Source organism: Rhinolophus ferrumequinum, chromosome 24 (genome assembly GCF_004115265.2).
Source record: "Rhinolophus ferrumequinum isolate MPI-CBG mRhiFer1 chromosome 24, mRhiFer1_v1.p, whole genome shotgun sequence".
Taxonomy (NCBI): Eukaryota; Metazoa; Chordata; class Mammalia; order Chiroptera; family Rhinolophidae; genus Rhinolophus; species Rhinolophus ferrumequinum.
In genome coordinates, this window is record NC_046307.1 from 6339664 (window position 1) to 6356571 (window position 16908).

The 16908-nt window shown below is 42.0% G+C and overlaps 1 protein-coding gene across 2 annotated transcripts in view; it reads right to left on the bottom strand.

Moving 5' to 3' along the window:
• Positions 1-16282, bottom strand: part of SMURF1 (SMAD specific E3 ubiquitin protein ligase 1) — a 101596-nt gene extending 85314 nt beyond the window's left edge. For both annotated transcript variants that reach the window (XM_033096355.1, XM_033096354.1), the window contains exon 1: positions 16161-16282. In XM_033096355.1, coding sequence (XP_032952246.1) covers positions 16161-16215 — 55 coding nt within the window. In that variant the 5' untranslated portion in view covers positions 16216-16282. The remainder of the gene's footprint in view (positions 1-16160) is intronic.
• Positions 16283-16908: the final 626 nt, after the last annotated feature.

A 16908-nucleotide genomic window follows, 5' to 3' on the forward strand; every position in this document is an offset into this window, starting at 1 on the left:
TTGGTGCTTATCCTCCTTTAGAAATAATCTGACTAGAAAATTAATATCAAATTGGAATGCAAAAATTATGAATTATAAAGAATCAAGCCTCATTGAAATAAAAAAACGCTTATTTTCCTTTATATTTTTTAATGGTAGTCTTTAAAAAGAAACTATAGGGGTGGCCGCTGGTTCAGTTGGTTAGAGCGCAGTGACGCAGTGCTCATAACACCCAGATCGCCGGTTCGATTCCCACATGGGCCAGTGAGCTGCACCCTCCACAACTAGAGTAGAAACAATGGCTTGACTTGGAGCTGATGGGTCCTGGTGAAACACATTGTTCCCCAATATTCCCCAATAAAAATTACAAATAAATAAATAAATAAATAAATAAATAAATAAATAAATAAATAAAATAAACTGTAGAGATATGCTACATTTATATAGTAACATATTGGGGTAAAATCTATTTCTCTAGTATTTGTTTATTTAAAATGATTATTCTCTAATTAGATGCCCCCTTTTTTTTTTTTTAACAAACTATGAGATCATCTGACATCAATCAGGAGAGGCTGATAAGATGTAGAAACAAATTAATGCATCACAAGTGCATTCCTTGCTGTCATTACATATCCAATATAGGTTGCGCCTGGTGGGGCAGGCCGGGGCAGACGGGGTCCCTGTGCTCCACATAATCGTTCAGGAACTCAGGCTGATAGAGGCTCCATAGTTCAGGGGGCCCCAGGCTCTTACTACTTCAGCCCCAGAGTGGGACAAATCACTTCCTCTCACAGTTCAGTAGCCAGAACCAATCATGTGGTCCCAGCTCACTGCAGGGCAGCTGGGAAATGTTGGAGCGCACACAGACAGTCTCTGCCACAGAGGCAGCTCTGGAGGTACGAAAATGGAGCTATCCCTGATTAGGAGAAAAAAGCAAGATGCACAACAATGTACATCTATCTATCATCTGTGCTAAAGAGAAAGGGAGAAAGGGGACAGAAAATCTCCTGAAGAATACAGGAGAAGCTAGTATTACTGTCGCAATAATAGTTACCTCTCTGGAGCCAACCAACAGGGACAGAAAGGAAGGAGGACTTATTTTTAATGGGTACCCTTTTACATCATACGCATTATCCATTTCAAAACCCCAAAATACGTTTTTTAGGCTGTGATGTATATATTTCATATCAATGAGTTGTTCTGGTTTTTTCCTGAATAAAGTTCAGTCTATTCTAATATAAGAAACACCAAATCCTTGACTCATCCTGTCTGAAATTAAACACCTGGAGTAACACTGACATAATCACATCCTTTTGTAAAGCCTTGCTGAGAAATCTTGGACTGGCTTCTGTCTATTCTAAATATAAACATCACTACTACGCAGGTGATGAGAAAAGCACTTAACGTTGATAAAATGTCTCCTTTTGGAACTTATTTTCCTGTTATTTCAATTTAAGTACCATTTTCTAAAGTAAAATTCTTTTTCTAAAAGTATATTTTTTGTACTGTTAAGCTGAACCCTATACAAAACAAAATACAGCAAACAAGCCCTCCTGGGGTTTCTCAAAAGAAAACACTGCTGTTTCAGAATACATTAAAATATGGAATGCACTGAGATAGCCTTTTCCAAAATCATAACCAACACCCTCAAATAATATGCTTCACGTGCCAGATGTGCCAGAGGACAGCCTCTGGGGCTTCTGACAAGACAACCCAACAGCACATCTGCTCCACTCATGTGGGTGTCTTCAACAAAAGTAGAATCCTGCTGACATTCTGCTTATGAAGTAAGCCATAAATAATGCAGTAAGTAAACAGGTCAAGTCTCTAAAAAGACTTCCGTAATCCATATAAAAAACAAGACAAAAAAAAAAAAAAACCCACTCAGGCTCACACTATCCCATTCACAACATTCTACATACCAGGCTCCAAGAGAGATAGCACTCTAGCAAGGTTATGTGATATCCTTACTGGTTTTACTTCTAAATTTATGCTAAGCATATGACATGGCAACATTTTACACCAAGTTGGTACATAAATAGCCTGTGACTATGTCTCCAGCTCTACAATACACTGTCCACATTTATATTTTAATGGAAAATCAACTACCACTCATTGCTTTCAAATATCAGGATTATGCTTTCTACACTGAACATGTTTGGGTACCAAAGGCGTTTTCCTCACCAGGCTCTCTGCCAACTTGGGCTATTGTAAAAGGTTACGGGCATTACGGGCACTATCACTTAACCTGCCTTTAGCTTCCCAATAAGCTTATTCAACCAATATTAATGCTTTCCAAAAATGTATCTCAATTGTCTTCTAAATCTCTGAGGTAAAGCAAATAACCAAAGTTGCAAAGCTTGTCATGGGTCCTGTAGTATCCACTATTAAACCTATACGATGATCAGTATTACATTGCCAATATTGCAACACACAAGACCAAATCCAACACTAAGTTTAGGACAAAAACGAAAATGAAAAGAAAGTTTAGATCACACTGTGTTGTGTTTAAACTAAAGACAGATGGCATTAATTTGTGGGTATGCAAACAATTTCCAGGACTTTCAAGTCAGAGACAGCCATAATTCCATATATATCACTGATTTTAAGACACAGTGTTTCATATTTTAACATCTCTGAAATCTTCAAATGAATCCTATGTTATACTGTAATAACTGGTGTTTCTTTAGTGGTACATAAAACAATGGTGTGACTTTCAATCAAAGTCAACTTAGGTTCACTGAAATATGACAGACATATTAATTCAAAGCCTTATTATAGGGAAGGGTTGGTAGTCATTTATCTAATAAAAAATTATACTCTTGCATAAGAACCAATTTTTTGCTTTCTATACAACCTGAATTAAATTTACAAACAATTAACATGTACTTTTCTTTCTTAAAATACCCTATTATCTCTAGAGAAGTGATGTAAGAATGTATTCCTACAATCTGAATTTTTGTTTAAATCTTAGTACTGAAATAATCCCAAATAAAACAACACTATACAACAGGACAGAAACATTCGAAAATACATATTGATGCTGAAATTTATTGGGGTGAGCTCACATATAAAGCTACCATTCCTAAATCTTGGCAAAAATGTTTGGCACTTTTACAAAAATACATCTTTTGCTTCACACTTCTACAAAGAAGACATACTTCTTTTTCAGAAGTTCATAAAATTGTAGTTTTACCACCCTTCCACTCTGCATACACAAAGCTAGCATTATACAGTTTTAAAAAAATGGTATTGTCTAATTGTTAGTTGCCTCCCTACCATCCATTTTCCTGTTCCCTCAAAGCTCCCTGTCCTATATGTTGGGTGGGACTAACACCAGTACTAGATTCCAGGGTGGGTTTTAAATGTCCAACCAGCACATCCTACCATCCTGGCCACAGTGGTTGGTTCAGAGATGCACATGTGACCCACCTTAGGCCAATCAAACAAGAAGATTCAACTCCAGGACTCTGATTCCAGGAATGAGCTGTTCGGGAAGCAGACTCTTAACATCTTTACTGGTTAAAAGCTAGAAGCAAAAAGCCACGAGAAGTGCTGGTAGCAACTTTCTGATCACAAGAGAAAGAGTCAAGAATGGCTCTGGGGTCACAGCACTGAGAAATGGAGAGAAACCAGGTTCTTGCCATGCTGATGGAATTACTTTTGGATTTTCAGTTAATTAATTAATCAATCAATTAATTAATTCATTTTTTGGGGTGGGGGGAGAAGAGGAACAATGTATTTCCAGGACTTCATTAGGGAACAGTGTGTTTTTCCCAGGACCCATCAGCTCCAAGTCAAGTTGTTGGCCTTCAATCTTAGTTGTGGAGGGTGCAGCTCAGCTCCAGGTCCAGTCGCCGTTTTCAATCTTTAGTTGCAGGGGGCGCAGCCCACCATCCCATGCGGGAGTCAAAATGGCAACCTTGTTAGGAGCTCATGCTCTAACCAACTGAGCCATCCGGCCGCGCTCAGTTAATTTATTGAATAAAATTCTTTTCATTGAGCCAATTTAAGCTAGGTTTTCTGCCAATTACATCTGAAACATCCTGTGTTTTTTTTTAAAACTAATAACAATAAATGTGGTATTGTTAATGTAACATAAAAGTAAAAAACTGAAATTGGCTGAAGAATTTCAATGAACACCCTAATGACCTAACCTGAGCTTTTAACTATCTTTATTATCTAAGAGACAATCAGATTGTGGTCTGATGTTCCCATCAAGACTATGAGGAGTATTAAGGGACTTGGTAGGAAAGATTCCAGATAAGGAAATGTTCAGACTACTTATCACAGCATTACTAAGGACCTACAAAAGAGATAAGCGAAAAGGGAAGAGAATATGCCTTTGCTGAAAAAGGCCCTTTCTGCTACAAACTACCATCCAAGAGATTTAAAGAGAGAGAACAGGTTGAAGACAGGGAGGGCGGTGGTAGACTGGGCAGGAGAGAGACTGTGGGGTACGGTGGACAGAAGACTCTTGATCCCCAGGCATCTGAAGACCAGACACTCTTGTTAGGTATTCTCATCCTGAAGACTGGAAATGTCATTCAAGATGCGCACAAAGCATCCTGAGTGAGGAGTAAGTGAATGATGTCCCTCGATTCCAACCAGTTATTTCCAATGGCCCTGAGGGAGAGGCCAAGGGGACAGCCAGGGAACCAAAGGCAACAAAAATGGGCCAAAATTCTAGACTTGAGAACATTTCAGGCTTTGGTTCAAGCCCCTGGAATTGCCCAGAAGCTGAGGAGAAAGCAGACTCGGTGTTGTGGTGTTATGTGGTCAAAGAAACCCCAAGCCTGGCTGACGACAGCCTGCGACTGCCCAGTCCCCAGGCCTCCTAACTCATAATGTGGCCAAAAAGGAGTGGCCTACTAAGACTCGCTGCCTTGGGGAAGGGCGTCCTCCAACAGGACATGGGAGAGAGTGACATAGGAGGCAGGGAGGCAGACAGGGCAGAATCTGAGGGGGTTTGATTTCATTCTGAGTAGGAAGCCACTAGAGGAGCTTAAGGAAGAGAACGACACGATCTGATTTATGCTTTGAAAAGATTTGAGATGGCGAACAGACTAGTGATTGCCAGGATTCCCAGGAATGGGGGCCAGGGGGTGGCTGTGGCTATAAAGGGACAGCACAAGGGAGCTTTCTGGTGTCAGTACACATGTTCATTGTGCTGGTGGTTATACAAATCTACACGTGAGAAAACTGCACAGAACTTTACACACACACACACGCGCGCGCGCGCGCACATGTAAGTGGTGAAATCTGAACACGCGCAGCGTCGACAGTCAGTCTCCTGGTTTTGATATTACGCCGCACTTACGCAGGATGATAAAACTGGGGGAGGCTGAGTGAAGGGCACAGGACCTTCCTGTGGATGTCTCTGCGACGTCCTGTCAATCTATAATTACTTCAAAATTAAAGTTAAAAATATACTGCATGGTTGAAAGTTGCTGAGAGTACATCTTAAAAAGTTCTCATCATGAGAAAAAAATTTTTTTAAATACGTAAGGTGATGGTGTTAACTAGATTATTGTGGTGAACATGTACAAATATTGAATCGTTATGTTGTACACCTGAAACTAATGTCGTATGTCAATTATACCTCATTTTAAAAATAAATTTAAAAAACTGAAAGCATGAAAAATCATACTTAAGCAAATCGTAAGATAATGCTCGTAATATTTGACCCATAAAATACATATTATTTTATTTGGAGCTTTAAGGGAGAATAAATGTGTTTATAATAATAAAAGAATAAATAGATAAAACTCACATAGTGAGTGTGTGAAAAGTATGCATCTATTTCTCTTTGGACCAAATATATTAAATTTAGGTTTATAATATAGTAGTCTATATAATTCTCTCTGTTCATAGTATTTTAATACAGTACTAGTCATTTGAAAAGAAAACAAGTTTGAATCTACATAGGAGATTTCAGGGAGGAAACTCGGTATGTAGACAAAATATTATTTAAGTGATAAATTACAAACTACTCACAAAAACAAGTTTTTAAGATTTTGACTAAAATTCTTGCTACCTTTTTTACATTACATCCAAATACAGACCTAGATTTTTTTCTATATAGACACATTTGCTAGCTGCTGGCATGCGCGCCAAAAATCTTGAGTTTTAACAAGCCCCTGGTTGATTCTCACACACAGTAGGGTAAATCATTCATTCTCAACAGGGAGTATTCCCTAGAAGGGTGGTGACCATTGTCTCTCGGAAGAGGAAAAAACCTTGGGTATCACAATGTTTATACCAAAGCTATAGCCTACCTAAAATAAACAAACAAATAAATTTAAAAATAAAAGATGTCTATGGCTACCATTTAATGGTATGGATTGGAGATGAGTCAAAGTAGAAGCAGAACCCCAAACTGACACCATACCACACCCACCAAAAGCGTTAAAATGAAAAAGAAAACACCAAGGTTGGCAAAGACATGGAGCAACTGGACCTCTCATACACTGCTGTATAAGCACTTTGGAAAAGTGTTTGGCAGTTTTGTTCAAGGGGACCACCTGTCCACTCTGTGACCCAGCACTGCCATTCCTAAGTATACACCCAAAAGACGTGTATACACATCCTCACCATAAGACACACACGTGAATGTTCATAGCAGCACAAACTAGAAACGACCCAACTGTCCATTGTCTGGTAAGGAGACCAATTACAGCATTCTCACATAATAGAACACTACTCTGCAAAGAGGATGAATGATACACAACCACACACAACAATATCGGTGAATCTCACAAATATAATGTTGAGCAGAAGGAGCCAGTCATGAAAGAATGCATGCTGTATGATTCCACTGGTATGAAATTCAAAGCAGGCTGTTATAAGTCAGGACAGTGACTATCTTTGGGGGTGGGGGTTGGGGGGGAGGGTATAGAAACTGGGAAGGAGCTTGTGGATATTCCAGGTACTGGTAACATTCTATTCCCTGACCTAGGTCAGGGTTTCTCCAGCACTACTGACATTCGGGAGCAGACAATTCTTTGTTGTGGGGTCTGTTCTGCGCACTGTAGGAGGTTGAGCAGCATCGCTGGCCTCTACGCGCTAGATGCCACCAGCATCCATAAAGTTGTGACTGTCAAAAACGTCTCCGGACATCACCAAATAAACATCCCTTGGGAGGCAGAAGTGCCCCGAGTTGAGAACCACTGATCTAAGATACAGTTACACAGGTATGCTCAGTTTATACAATGGCAACAGAATTGTCTGTATGTATGTGATATTTCAATAAACGGAAGCAGGAAAACCATTTAGGAGCTGACCACTGCAGGTCCAAGTGAGAGGTGACTGCCTAGGACTAGGGGGGCCACAGTGGAGGTGGTGAGAAGCAGACAGATTCAGGATGTGGGATACGAGGTAAAGGTTGGCAACTTCTAGCCCGTGACAGAGGAGACTCCAGGAGGACACCGAGGTTTTTGGTCTGAGCAACTGCCTGGCTGATGCTGTCACTACGACGGGGCCGACTAGGGTCAGAGCGTCGTGGGGAACGATCATGGCGGGGAGGGGGGGTGATCAAATCATGAGTCATCCAGGGGTAGCCAGCATGCTGTGCTCCTGTACTAGGCAAGCTCTGGATTGTAACGACTACTGTGTGTTCCCATTCTCGGCTCAATCAGTAGTTTTCAATTTGGTTTCCTGATCTCTCTCCACCATTGTACACAATTGTCACTGGCCACCCCGAAATCATCAGACCATGAGAAGCTCCACGTTACCCTGACAAAGACACCTGGCCATCCTCACCCCTGCTCCTGGAGCTGAAGCTCGAGGCAGTGAACAGAGAAGCCGAGGGAGGAGGGGCACCCGCACGGAGAAAGGGCAATTCTAGCAAGTCCCGTTCCATCTCTACCTCAGAATGAGCCCAAATTCATCCTTAGTAACGTCTGTGAAATAAATAACTAATATTGTAGCCGGCTGGTTTGGATTGCAAGTAGCATTTAAATGAACAAGGGCAAGAAGTGTTTGTTCGAGCAAGAGATGATCACAGCCGGAACTAGGATGAGGGCAACGGACACGAAGAGAAGACACAGCCCACAGAAAGTGTGGGGGCCGACATGAGAGGATAAATTAGATACGAACAATGACCACGAGTCTTCATTTTTGGTTTGAACAACTCGGTAGATTTAATGAAGTGGGGAAGATTGGGGAAAGGGAGGATTTGGGGGAGGAGGAATCAAGAAGATTGTCTTAGACACGTTAAGGTGTTTACTAGACATATTTGGGGGAGAACAGGAACGTCACGTTTCCAACCCTGCATAATTATGGAGGGAAAAAGGGCTACCTTAGCTCCCAAAAGCTTGTCTGATATAGTGAATGAGAACTATCCTCACTGAAGCCTAACAAGAATTAAATCGACGTCCCACAAGTAAATGTGAGCCTCCTCCTGCACATGATTATTGATTTTTGTAAGGCATGTGAATTTATTATAGTTGGATTATGTGTGATTCTGAGTATTTTTAATCTGCACATGAAATGGTTATCCATTTAGGAAACTATCCTTTTTTTCTCCTATAGAATGTGTTTTTAAATAATAAAATTGTATACTAGCATGTTTTATTTCTTTTTTAACACAGAAATAAAAACACATGAGAGAAGAAAAAACAACCCAAACCTTTTAGAGTTTGGCTTGATATCTTGGCTCAAGTAAGGAAATGTGTAGGAGAAACTCTTTGGAAACTATGAAACAATCTAAGATATAAAGTGTTAATAATACTGACATGTATAAACAGGCATCAAGCAATTCTCAAATGTATAATTTGCAGGTAATATATGTAGAAACATAATCCAGTAAAATTTAGGATTTTTATCCCAATCACCTACGAGGAAGAAAAGGCAATAAATTCCCACTGGTTACAACTTTTTCTACTTTTACAGAAAAAGCAAGAGATAACCTCAAGTAACATTCCAGATAAATGATATAAGCCAGCACCACTATTCAGAATCAAGACCCCCGTCTTTCAAAAGACTCACCATAGAATGTAGGTCTAAGCAGGACCAGATTTCTGAATCTGGAAAGTATCATTTGAGCTTACTTTAATATCACGTTGGAACATTTTTTTTTTGGAGGGGGGTGTATCTCAGAATAAACATTCTCTGTAAAAATAAGTTTGTTCAGATCTATAGAGTATGCAGAGTATTTTACTCTTCCTGGTAAGGAAATATACAGAAACAGGGGTATATGCCCTTAGATACTATTTCAGCTCTTTGAAATATTATTTGGCACAATTATTCTGAATTTTCAGAACACCTACTTTTGAAAACAATTACTACTGGCAATTAACGTACTAGTTGCTCTAAGAAACTCGTAAGAGCCATAGATTCTTGAGAATCTATGCTCAAGAAGGGGAGGGAAAAGGGGTAGATTAAACAATACAAAAGGAATACAGTGAAAACAAGTTTCTCTCCCATGGACCCTCCGGTCCCAATTCTCCTCCCCAGAGGAAAACATAATCAAGATTTTCAACACTATCCTCACAGTGATATTCCATACAAATACATCTATAAATTTCTCTTGTATTTTTTGTTTTGTTTCACTATTCAAGTAGTACGTAAAATATCAACTCTTCTGAAACATGCTTTCCTTCTCCCGTTCAATAGTATATCTTAGAGAATGCTTCATATCAAAATATAAAGTACGAGCTTATTCTTTTAAACAGCTACACATCCCTGGGGATATACCACAATCTATTTAACTAATTCTCTATTGACGCACATTTAGGCTGTACTATGTCTTTCACAATTTGTAACAATGCTGCAATAATTTTGCACCTAAGAAGTCACATTAATGTGGGAATGCATCTATAAGAAAAATTCCTAGGGGCAGAATTATTAGATCAAAGGGTACAGACATTTATTATCTGCTAGTATAAAACTGTTCTCCTTACTCTACTGCATCAACTTACATTCTCCACCAACAGGACAAGAGTTTCTGCTTTTGTACACCTTTGTCATCATGACACTTTCAAACTCTCTGGTCTCTGCTGATCTGCTACATGAGAAACTGTTTCACCTTTAGTTTTAATATTGATATTTTGTTTTGAAAACCATTTTCATTCTGGTCTATGAATTGTTCCTATTCTTTGCCAAATAGGTGATTGGCCTTTTTCTAATTGATTTTGAAAGCTCTTTATATATTAAGGAAGCTAGACTTCCATTTTCATAGAGATTGCAAATTGTTTTTCCTAGTTTGTCTTTGCCTATCAATTTTTATCCATTTTATTTTACCGTGGAGAAATTTTCTAATGACTAAAGGTTTTTTTATTGTTTATAATTATTTTTCAGCTGATTCTTTGGGATTTAAGATACAAAATCATACCATACCAAATAATAGGCAATTTTGCTTTCTGCTCTCTTTCTTCAGTTATTAACAACTGTGACAGTGTACATCCCTGTATTGTCCCTGATTTTAATGGAATGCTTCCAAGGTTTCCTAATTAAGGATGATGCTGGCTTTGGCTTGTAACACTATTTCTCTAAGGAACTTTCTGAATGCATAGAGAATTTACCAATTCGTTCCTGAGGATTATTTTCCCATGTTTACCAGTAGATTCTGTAGTTTTTCTTCAGTGTCAAAGTGCATCATCAGCGTTAGCATTTACATGGAATAAGAAGTAACAGGAATCTAGGACTCTGGATTTACCTTGTGCTACTCTATAAATAATTCAAACTTATCTTGCATTAGTGATAGAAAAACTGAGTCATGAAAAGATTGTAATTCCACCCACCCCATTTCTTCATTGTGGCACTTTTCTGAGTTAGAAGCAGAATTCAGACTTTCTGATTCCCAATCCAGTGTTTAAGCCACAAGAAAGCACCGTGGCCTTTGGAGAATTCAGCGATGCCCAAACACACGAGGAAGAAAGCAGGCTGCTGTCTACAGCCCTCAGCTTCACAATGTTCTCTTCCAGCCTCCCGAAAGCAACCTCCAAGTTGGACTCAGGAGTTTCAAACATCTGAAATGCATCACCCAGCAGCCGGCATAATAGGTTCACGCTCGGTGATACATGATGTTGCTGACATTCCTCAGCCAATTAGAATTCCTTTCAGCTGCAATGGAGGTGAACACAGCTGGAAGTACCGAGTGGGGCGCATCCCCAGCAGCACTGATTGTACATTATTTAAGCCTTGTTGGAAAACAATGCAGAGATTTTTTTCCCCTTTAATCCAGAAATACAGAAACAACATTCCACTTAGTTTAAATATCTAAATGGAGTAAACTGCATCTGTAGACACAACAGTAATTCCAACATTTTAAAGAAGAAGATTTGCCTGATCCACATGGTGAGAGGCTTTTGTTTTGCCAACACAGCCCAGCAGCTCTTCTTTGACTCGAGTGGCCTTAGGGACTGGTCAACTGGAGTCAGAGTGTCGTGGACAAGAAGCCAATTTAAGTTTGGGGTTTCTCTCAATAAAATTCATCTACAACAAGCAAACCAGTAATTTAAGTTGTTCAGTGACCTCAAAACACACATTTTTTTCATTCTCTATTTGTTGAAAAATATTTAACCTCTAAAATGGTTTTGAAATTTGATCCAAATAAGAATCCTAAAAGTTAGGGTTTCTCAACTAGAAAATACCAAATTATTTCATCCATTTCGGAAGGTCTTTTGAACGTCCCTTTCAGCACTCACTAAAATGCACAAGTCAGCTATTTTAACTTTTAACCAGTGCCCACAAATGTGTTACACAACAACCAGCCTAGTTAACTGGATCATTGAGCTGATGTTGAAATATTATGGGTGAGTCTTTTATTATTATTATTCATGAGGAAATACATTTTGAAGAAGTAACTCAGCCCCCAGAACCTCCCTGGGTTACCCGATGTTCCACACTAGATAGAACCTGACAAGATGACCAAACAGAAAAAATGAAAATTTGTAAGAGAAGGAAAACCTCGAAGTCCAGACACCACTCTGATGGTCGCAAAAATAGGAGTTTTGAACTTTGACAAATAAATAGACTTGAAGTTAAAAATTGTAATTTGATAAATTAGAACTACCGTAAAAATACAGACAGAAGTAAAGTATATATTTCATTTCTCAAATCTGTTAGGTGAGTCAAGAAAAGTAAAAAGAATGAAAATGGATTTTTAAAAAAGGGTTTTCTAAAGACAACACAAATGTGATCAAATCACAAATGAAATCAATAATAGAACCTGTATTTGGCAGTATATGACTCCTTTTAAAGTATAATTGTAGTTTAAGTTTTGTAGTAGTATTTGATTGAACCCATCCCACATCCTTAGATAATTCAGCTCAAAGAAGTGTCTCGACAGTACCTCATAAACTTGAGGCCAACCCTGAGGAAAACACACAAACTCATGCGTAGCACATGAAACTCCATCTTATCTGAGTTAGTTGGTAAAAGTTTCTCCTGCCTTACATAGGGAGGTTCTTTACTAGGAGAAACTGACAAAGGCAACACTCTTAATAGATTTATCTTTTTTAAGAGAAACATAACTATTTTGAATCAATTAGGTCACCTGTTACTGATCAATGAAACTTATTAACAGTTATTACTACGACTATTTCTCTCCAAGTTGCATCATCTGAATGTCAGAACACAAGTCAGCCTCACATCATATGTGCTACAACTTTAAAAACAGCCTCCATTCCCAAATGCTACCACGGAAGGTCTCTTCCCACCCCACCCCCCACTTGGAATTAGAATTCTTCTCTCTTCACAATACATAGTCATGCTCCAAAACATATAAAAACACAAGGAGGTCTGAGAGTATTTCAAGGCATAAAAGCACAAAAAAGTTTAGTCATTTGGTGTTTCAACTAACTGGTTAACATTAGAATAAAATTTAATTTGAAGAGCACTGTGGAACACTTAGAGCTCAAAATTCCATTCTTTTACCCAAAGTGGCCTAAATAACATATCTGGGATTCATTTGTGTACCTCATAAGAACAAAGTTTTTGCAAATCCTGCTTGAATTTAAAATGAAAATGTTTCCCAAGTGTTTGATTTGCCAGTGAACTCTAAAATGTCTGCAAGATAATGCTCTTTAATAAAGATCACTCGACTTTAAACATATTATGCCCCCAAACCTACCGAAAACTTTACGAACTATTATCCTGCTAAAAAACCACAGACGTTCATTAAAATTATATTCTTTTACATATAAAGACTCAAATATTCTTTTGTTTAGGCCAGGTTTCCAAAGCAGTTCAGCATATTTTTTTTAAAAAAAAAACAACGGGGTTCCACAGGAAGGAAAAAAAAAAGAAATCATAAATGTAATCAATACACAAAAGTAATGCTTGGCATCAAACATGACTCCTGTGTTTTAACACAAATTTCTGAATATCAGGATCGAGCCCTAATAGAAAGTACAAGCACCCAACAGTAATTTGGAATAAGCCAAATTGATAGATCCTGTGAGGAGAATTAAAGAATGCTATAAAAGGAGCTGAAATCTCATTTTACATGAGGAAACTGAGACTCAGAAAGGTTATATAAGTTGTTCCATATTATGCAGTTTATGGCAGATCGGACCAAAATTGATTCTCAATCCAACGTTCTACTTACCACCAAATACAACTCTAGACCCGAAAGTTCTAAATGCTCTAACTCTAATATCCTCATATTTTGCATTGAATTACGCTGTGTGCTATTCACTAGCTAGAATAGCTCTCATTTCTACACGTCATTTGTTCAAGTATCACACGTGGAAATAGACTCTGAAACCTGTAACAACAAAAGTATACGACTTTTGAAAGATGTCCATCCAACTTGCCAGAAGTGAAGAAGATATTTCAAACTCCCCCTGGCAACATAAAGATGAAGCCAAAACCTAGCCTGTCTTCAACAAAATATCGAGCTCCAACGTTTCCACGTAAATTAACAGACAACTGGCATCACGCGTGTCGGCAGTCATCCCTAAACTCTCAGTTCTATTGCAGGGATGACCATACTCACAGATCCTCTCTTATCACCAATAACATTAGGTGGGAGAAAGGGAAAGGTGTTTCGGAAAGAACACTCATCACCTGATCCTTCACTACCAAGTGACATTAAAACTCTTTAAAGAATTTCTACATCTATGACATATAAATTCCTGAATCCAAAAATAATCTGAGAGAACAAACCAAGTCTTCCCTTTCATGAGGAAAAGCCCTATCCAGACCTGACTATTAGGATTAATACATATACACCTGACACAAACATTGTAATTAAAATCTATTCCTTCTAATACATTAATCACATTTCCACCAAAACTCACAAAATCAGTTACTTTTGCTTTTAACAAGAAAATTGAAACAAATCCGATGTCAATTATAGGTTACTTTGTAAATGAAAGCCAAATTAAAGTTGTCAGTAATTAAAGTTTTACAAGCATTGCAAAGTTAAAAATGTGGCTTTTATGTAACCATAAAAATAACAATGTATATGCATCTATAAAATGAGAAGTGTTTCCTACCAGAATAAAGGGTTATGTTTCTCTAAAAGTAAAGATCCATGGGATAGGCCTGTTACTTTCCAAAACCAGGATCTGGTTTTGGGTCTGAATCATCTGATCCGCTTATATTATCTGATCTTAACCTGATCTGACATCTTTATATATACCTAAAACAAATTATAACCCTCCTCTTGAAACAAAAGATGGATCATGCAACAACTATGGACTTTCAAAGGAAATTTTAGTTAGAAAAGAATCACCCATTGCTGTTTTCACGGATTTTACTGATGATTTAGGGCTATGCATCTGCCATGAGGTGTCCAAAACGCTCACTGTCTCTTTGAGAGGGGATCTGATTTTGGAGTCCTCACCAGACTGCCACTGAACAGAAAAATCCTGGGGAAAACCCCTTACAGGGATTAGCCTGAACTTTTTATTTCCTTTTCAGAGCTGGAAATATTCGCGTTTGGAAAGTCCCCCAGTAGAACAGTATTTGCAACACGACAATCTGGCCTCAGCTATGAATTGAAACTGGGAGACGAGCAGCCGCCCCATAATGCTGAAGAGAGAGAGAGAGAAAGGGCAGATGAGGGTGCAGACGGGTCCAGGGCCTCTGGAGCCCGCTGGCGAGGGGCACCTCCACCAGACACCGCTGGCACCTACACACATCCAAACCACCACGTCGCAGGCCCACAGCAGAGCTTCGCGCTCACCCTTGAAGGTGGCACTACAGAGCCACCTAGAAGGCACCCACATTTCATTGAGACTAAATGAGAGTGAATCAAGGAGCCTGCGCTAGAGCAGCTACCTACCATAGCCTCCAGTGTGTGGGGGGTGTGGGGAATCAACGCCCAATCCAGGCTTAAGGATGGGGGGCGGGGGGCGATGGTAAAGTGCAATGCAGAAAAGGAAAGCATGCAAGAAGCACAGTCAAGAGTAGATAGTGGCCTGGCCAGGGTGAGAAAGGAAGTGGACTAGACTGAAACGGTCTGAACCAGAGGGGAAGCGAGCAGAGACCCGGGAGAAGCTACAAGATAGGATTGAGGAATTCGAGGCTGAAGGAAAGGGTGGAGGCCCCGAGACAGAAGCAAGGGGGCGGGGCTGGGAGATAGGCGAGGGCGGGGCTAGGGAGAAAATGAGGGGCGGAGTTCAGGAGGAAAGTGAGGGGGCGAAACTAGGGGAGAAGAAAGGGGCGGGGCCAGGAGGGGAGAAGCAAGGGGGCAACAGGGTAGAGGGGAAACCAAGAGAGAGGATGGGAAAGGAGTGACAAGTGGGAGCGGGCAGGAGGGAGAAGCGAGGGGGATGGTCTGGGGAGAGACCGGGAAGCCAGAGAGGATGGGAAGGTGGTGAGAAGAGAGGGGCGGGGCCAGGAGGGAAAAGCGAGGGGGCAGGTGAGGGGAGAGGAAAGAAAGCGAGGGGAGGAGTCAGGAGGGGAGAAGCAAGGGGACACGGGGGAGGAAAAGGTGGAGAACGAGGAGGATGGAGGGGAGCAGCGAGGGGGCAGGTGGGAGGGAGGAGGGAAGCGAGAGGACGGATGGGGGGGGCTATGAAAACCGAGGGGGCGGGGCCGGGGAGAAGCGAGGGGGCGGGGCCGGAGGGAGAATCGAGGGGCACTCGCCCAGGGGGGTGATGAGGTCCTGGGACAACGGCCGGCGTGGGGGAGGGCCACTTAAGCAGGGCGCTCCGCGGGAAATTCCGGGCCGTGCGGGGTGCCAGTGGGCGCTGCGGGGGGCAGTGTGGGCCTCCCACCCGCCGTACCTGTCAGACGGATCTTGATGCTGGAGCCGTTCCTGCGCGTCCCAGGGTTCGACATCTCCCGCCAACGATCGTGCAGCCGCGGATCCAGCGCCGCCGCCCCCCGGCCCGGCCCGGCCCAGCCCCGCCGCCGCCGCCTCCTCAAGGTTACGGCTCCGGGCTGGGCGCCGGGGTCCGAGCCGGGACACAAACTCCGCAGCCCAGGCGTCCGGGCGGCGGGCGGATGGTCGAGCCGGAGGATCGGCGCTCCACCCGGCGCCCCGACCCTCGCTTGCTCCCAGACCAGTCTAGTCCGGAGCCGCCGCCTCCACCACCTCAGAGCCGGACGCTCGCCGCCCTCGCCGCTTCCGCCGCCGCCGCCGCCTCCCGGAGCCGCGCGCGCTCCCGCCGTCGTGCCGGCCCGGCCCCGCGCGCGCGCCCGAGCCGTGCGCCCCCGCGCCTGCGTGCGTGCGCGTCCCCGCGGGAGAGGCGGGGCGCGCCGCGCGGCTGCATTGCCCGCCCAGCCTCGGGCGCGCGGGGTCTGGAACCTGTGGTCTCTGCTTCCTGCACCCCCCAGGCCGGAGGCCACTTCGCTGGGATCCCGAGGAGGCGGTCGGGGCCCGGAGTCGGAGCGCGCCCCGGAACCCTGCAGCCGAGGCCGGTGCAATGGGCTGCGGGGTTGCGGAGACGAGGCCGCTGGCAGTCAGCGCCAGGGTTGCCCCGAGGCGGGCGGGCGGGACGGCGCGGCCCGCATACGGTCGCCTTCGGTTTT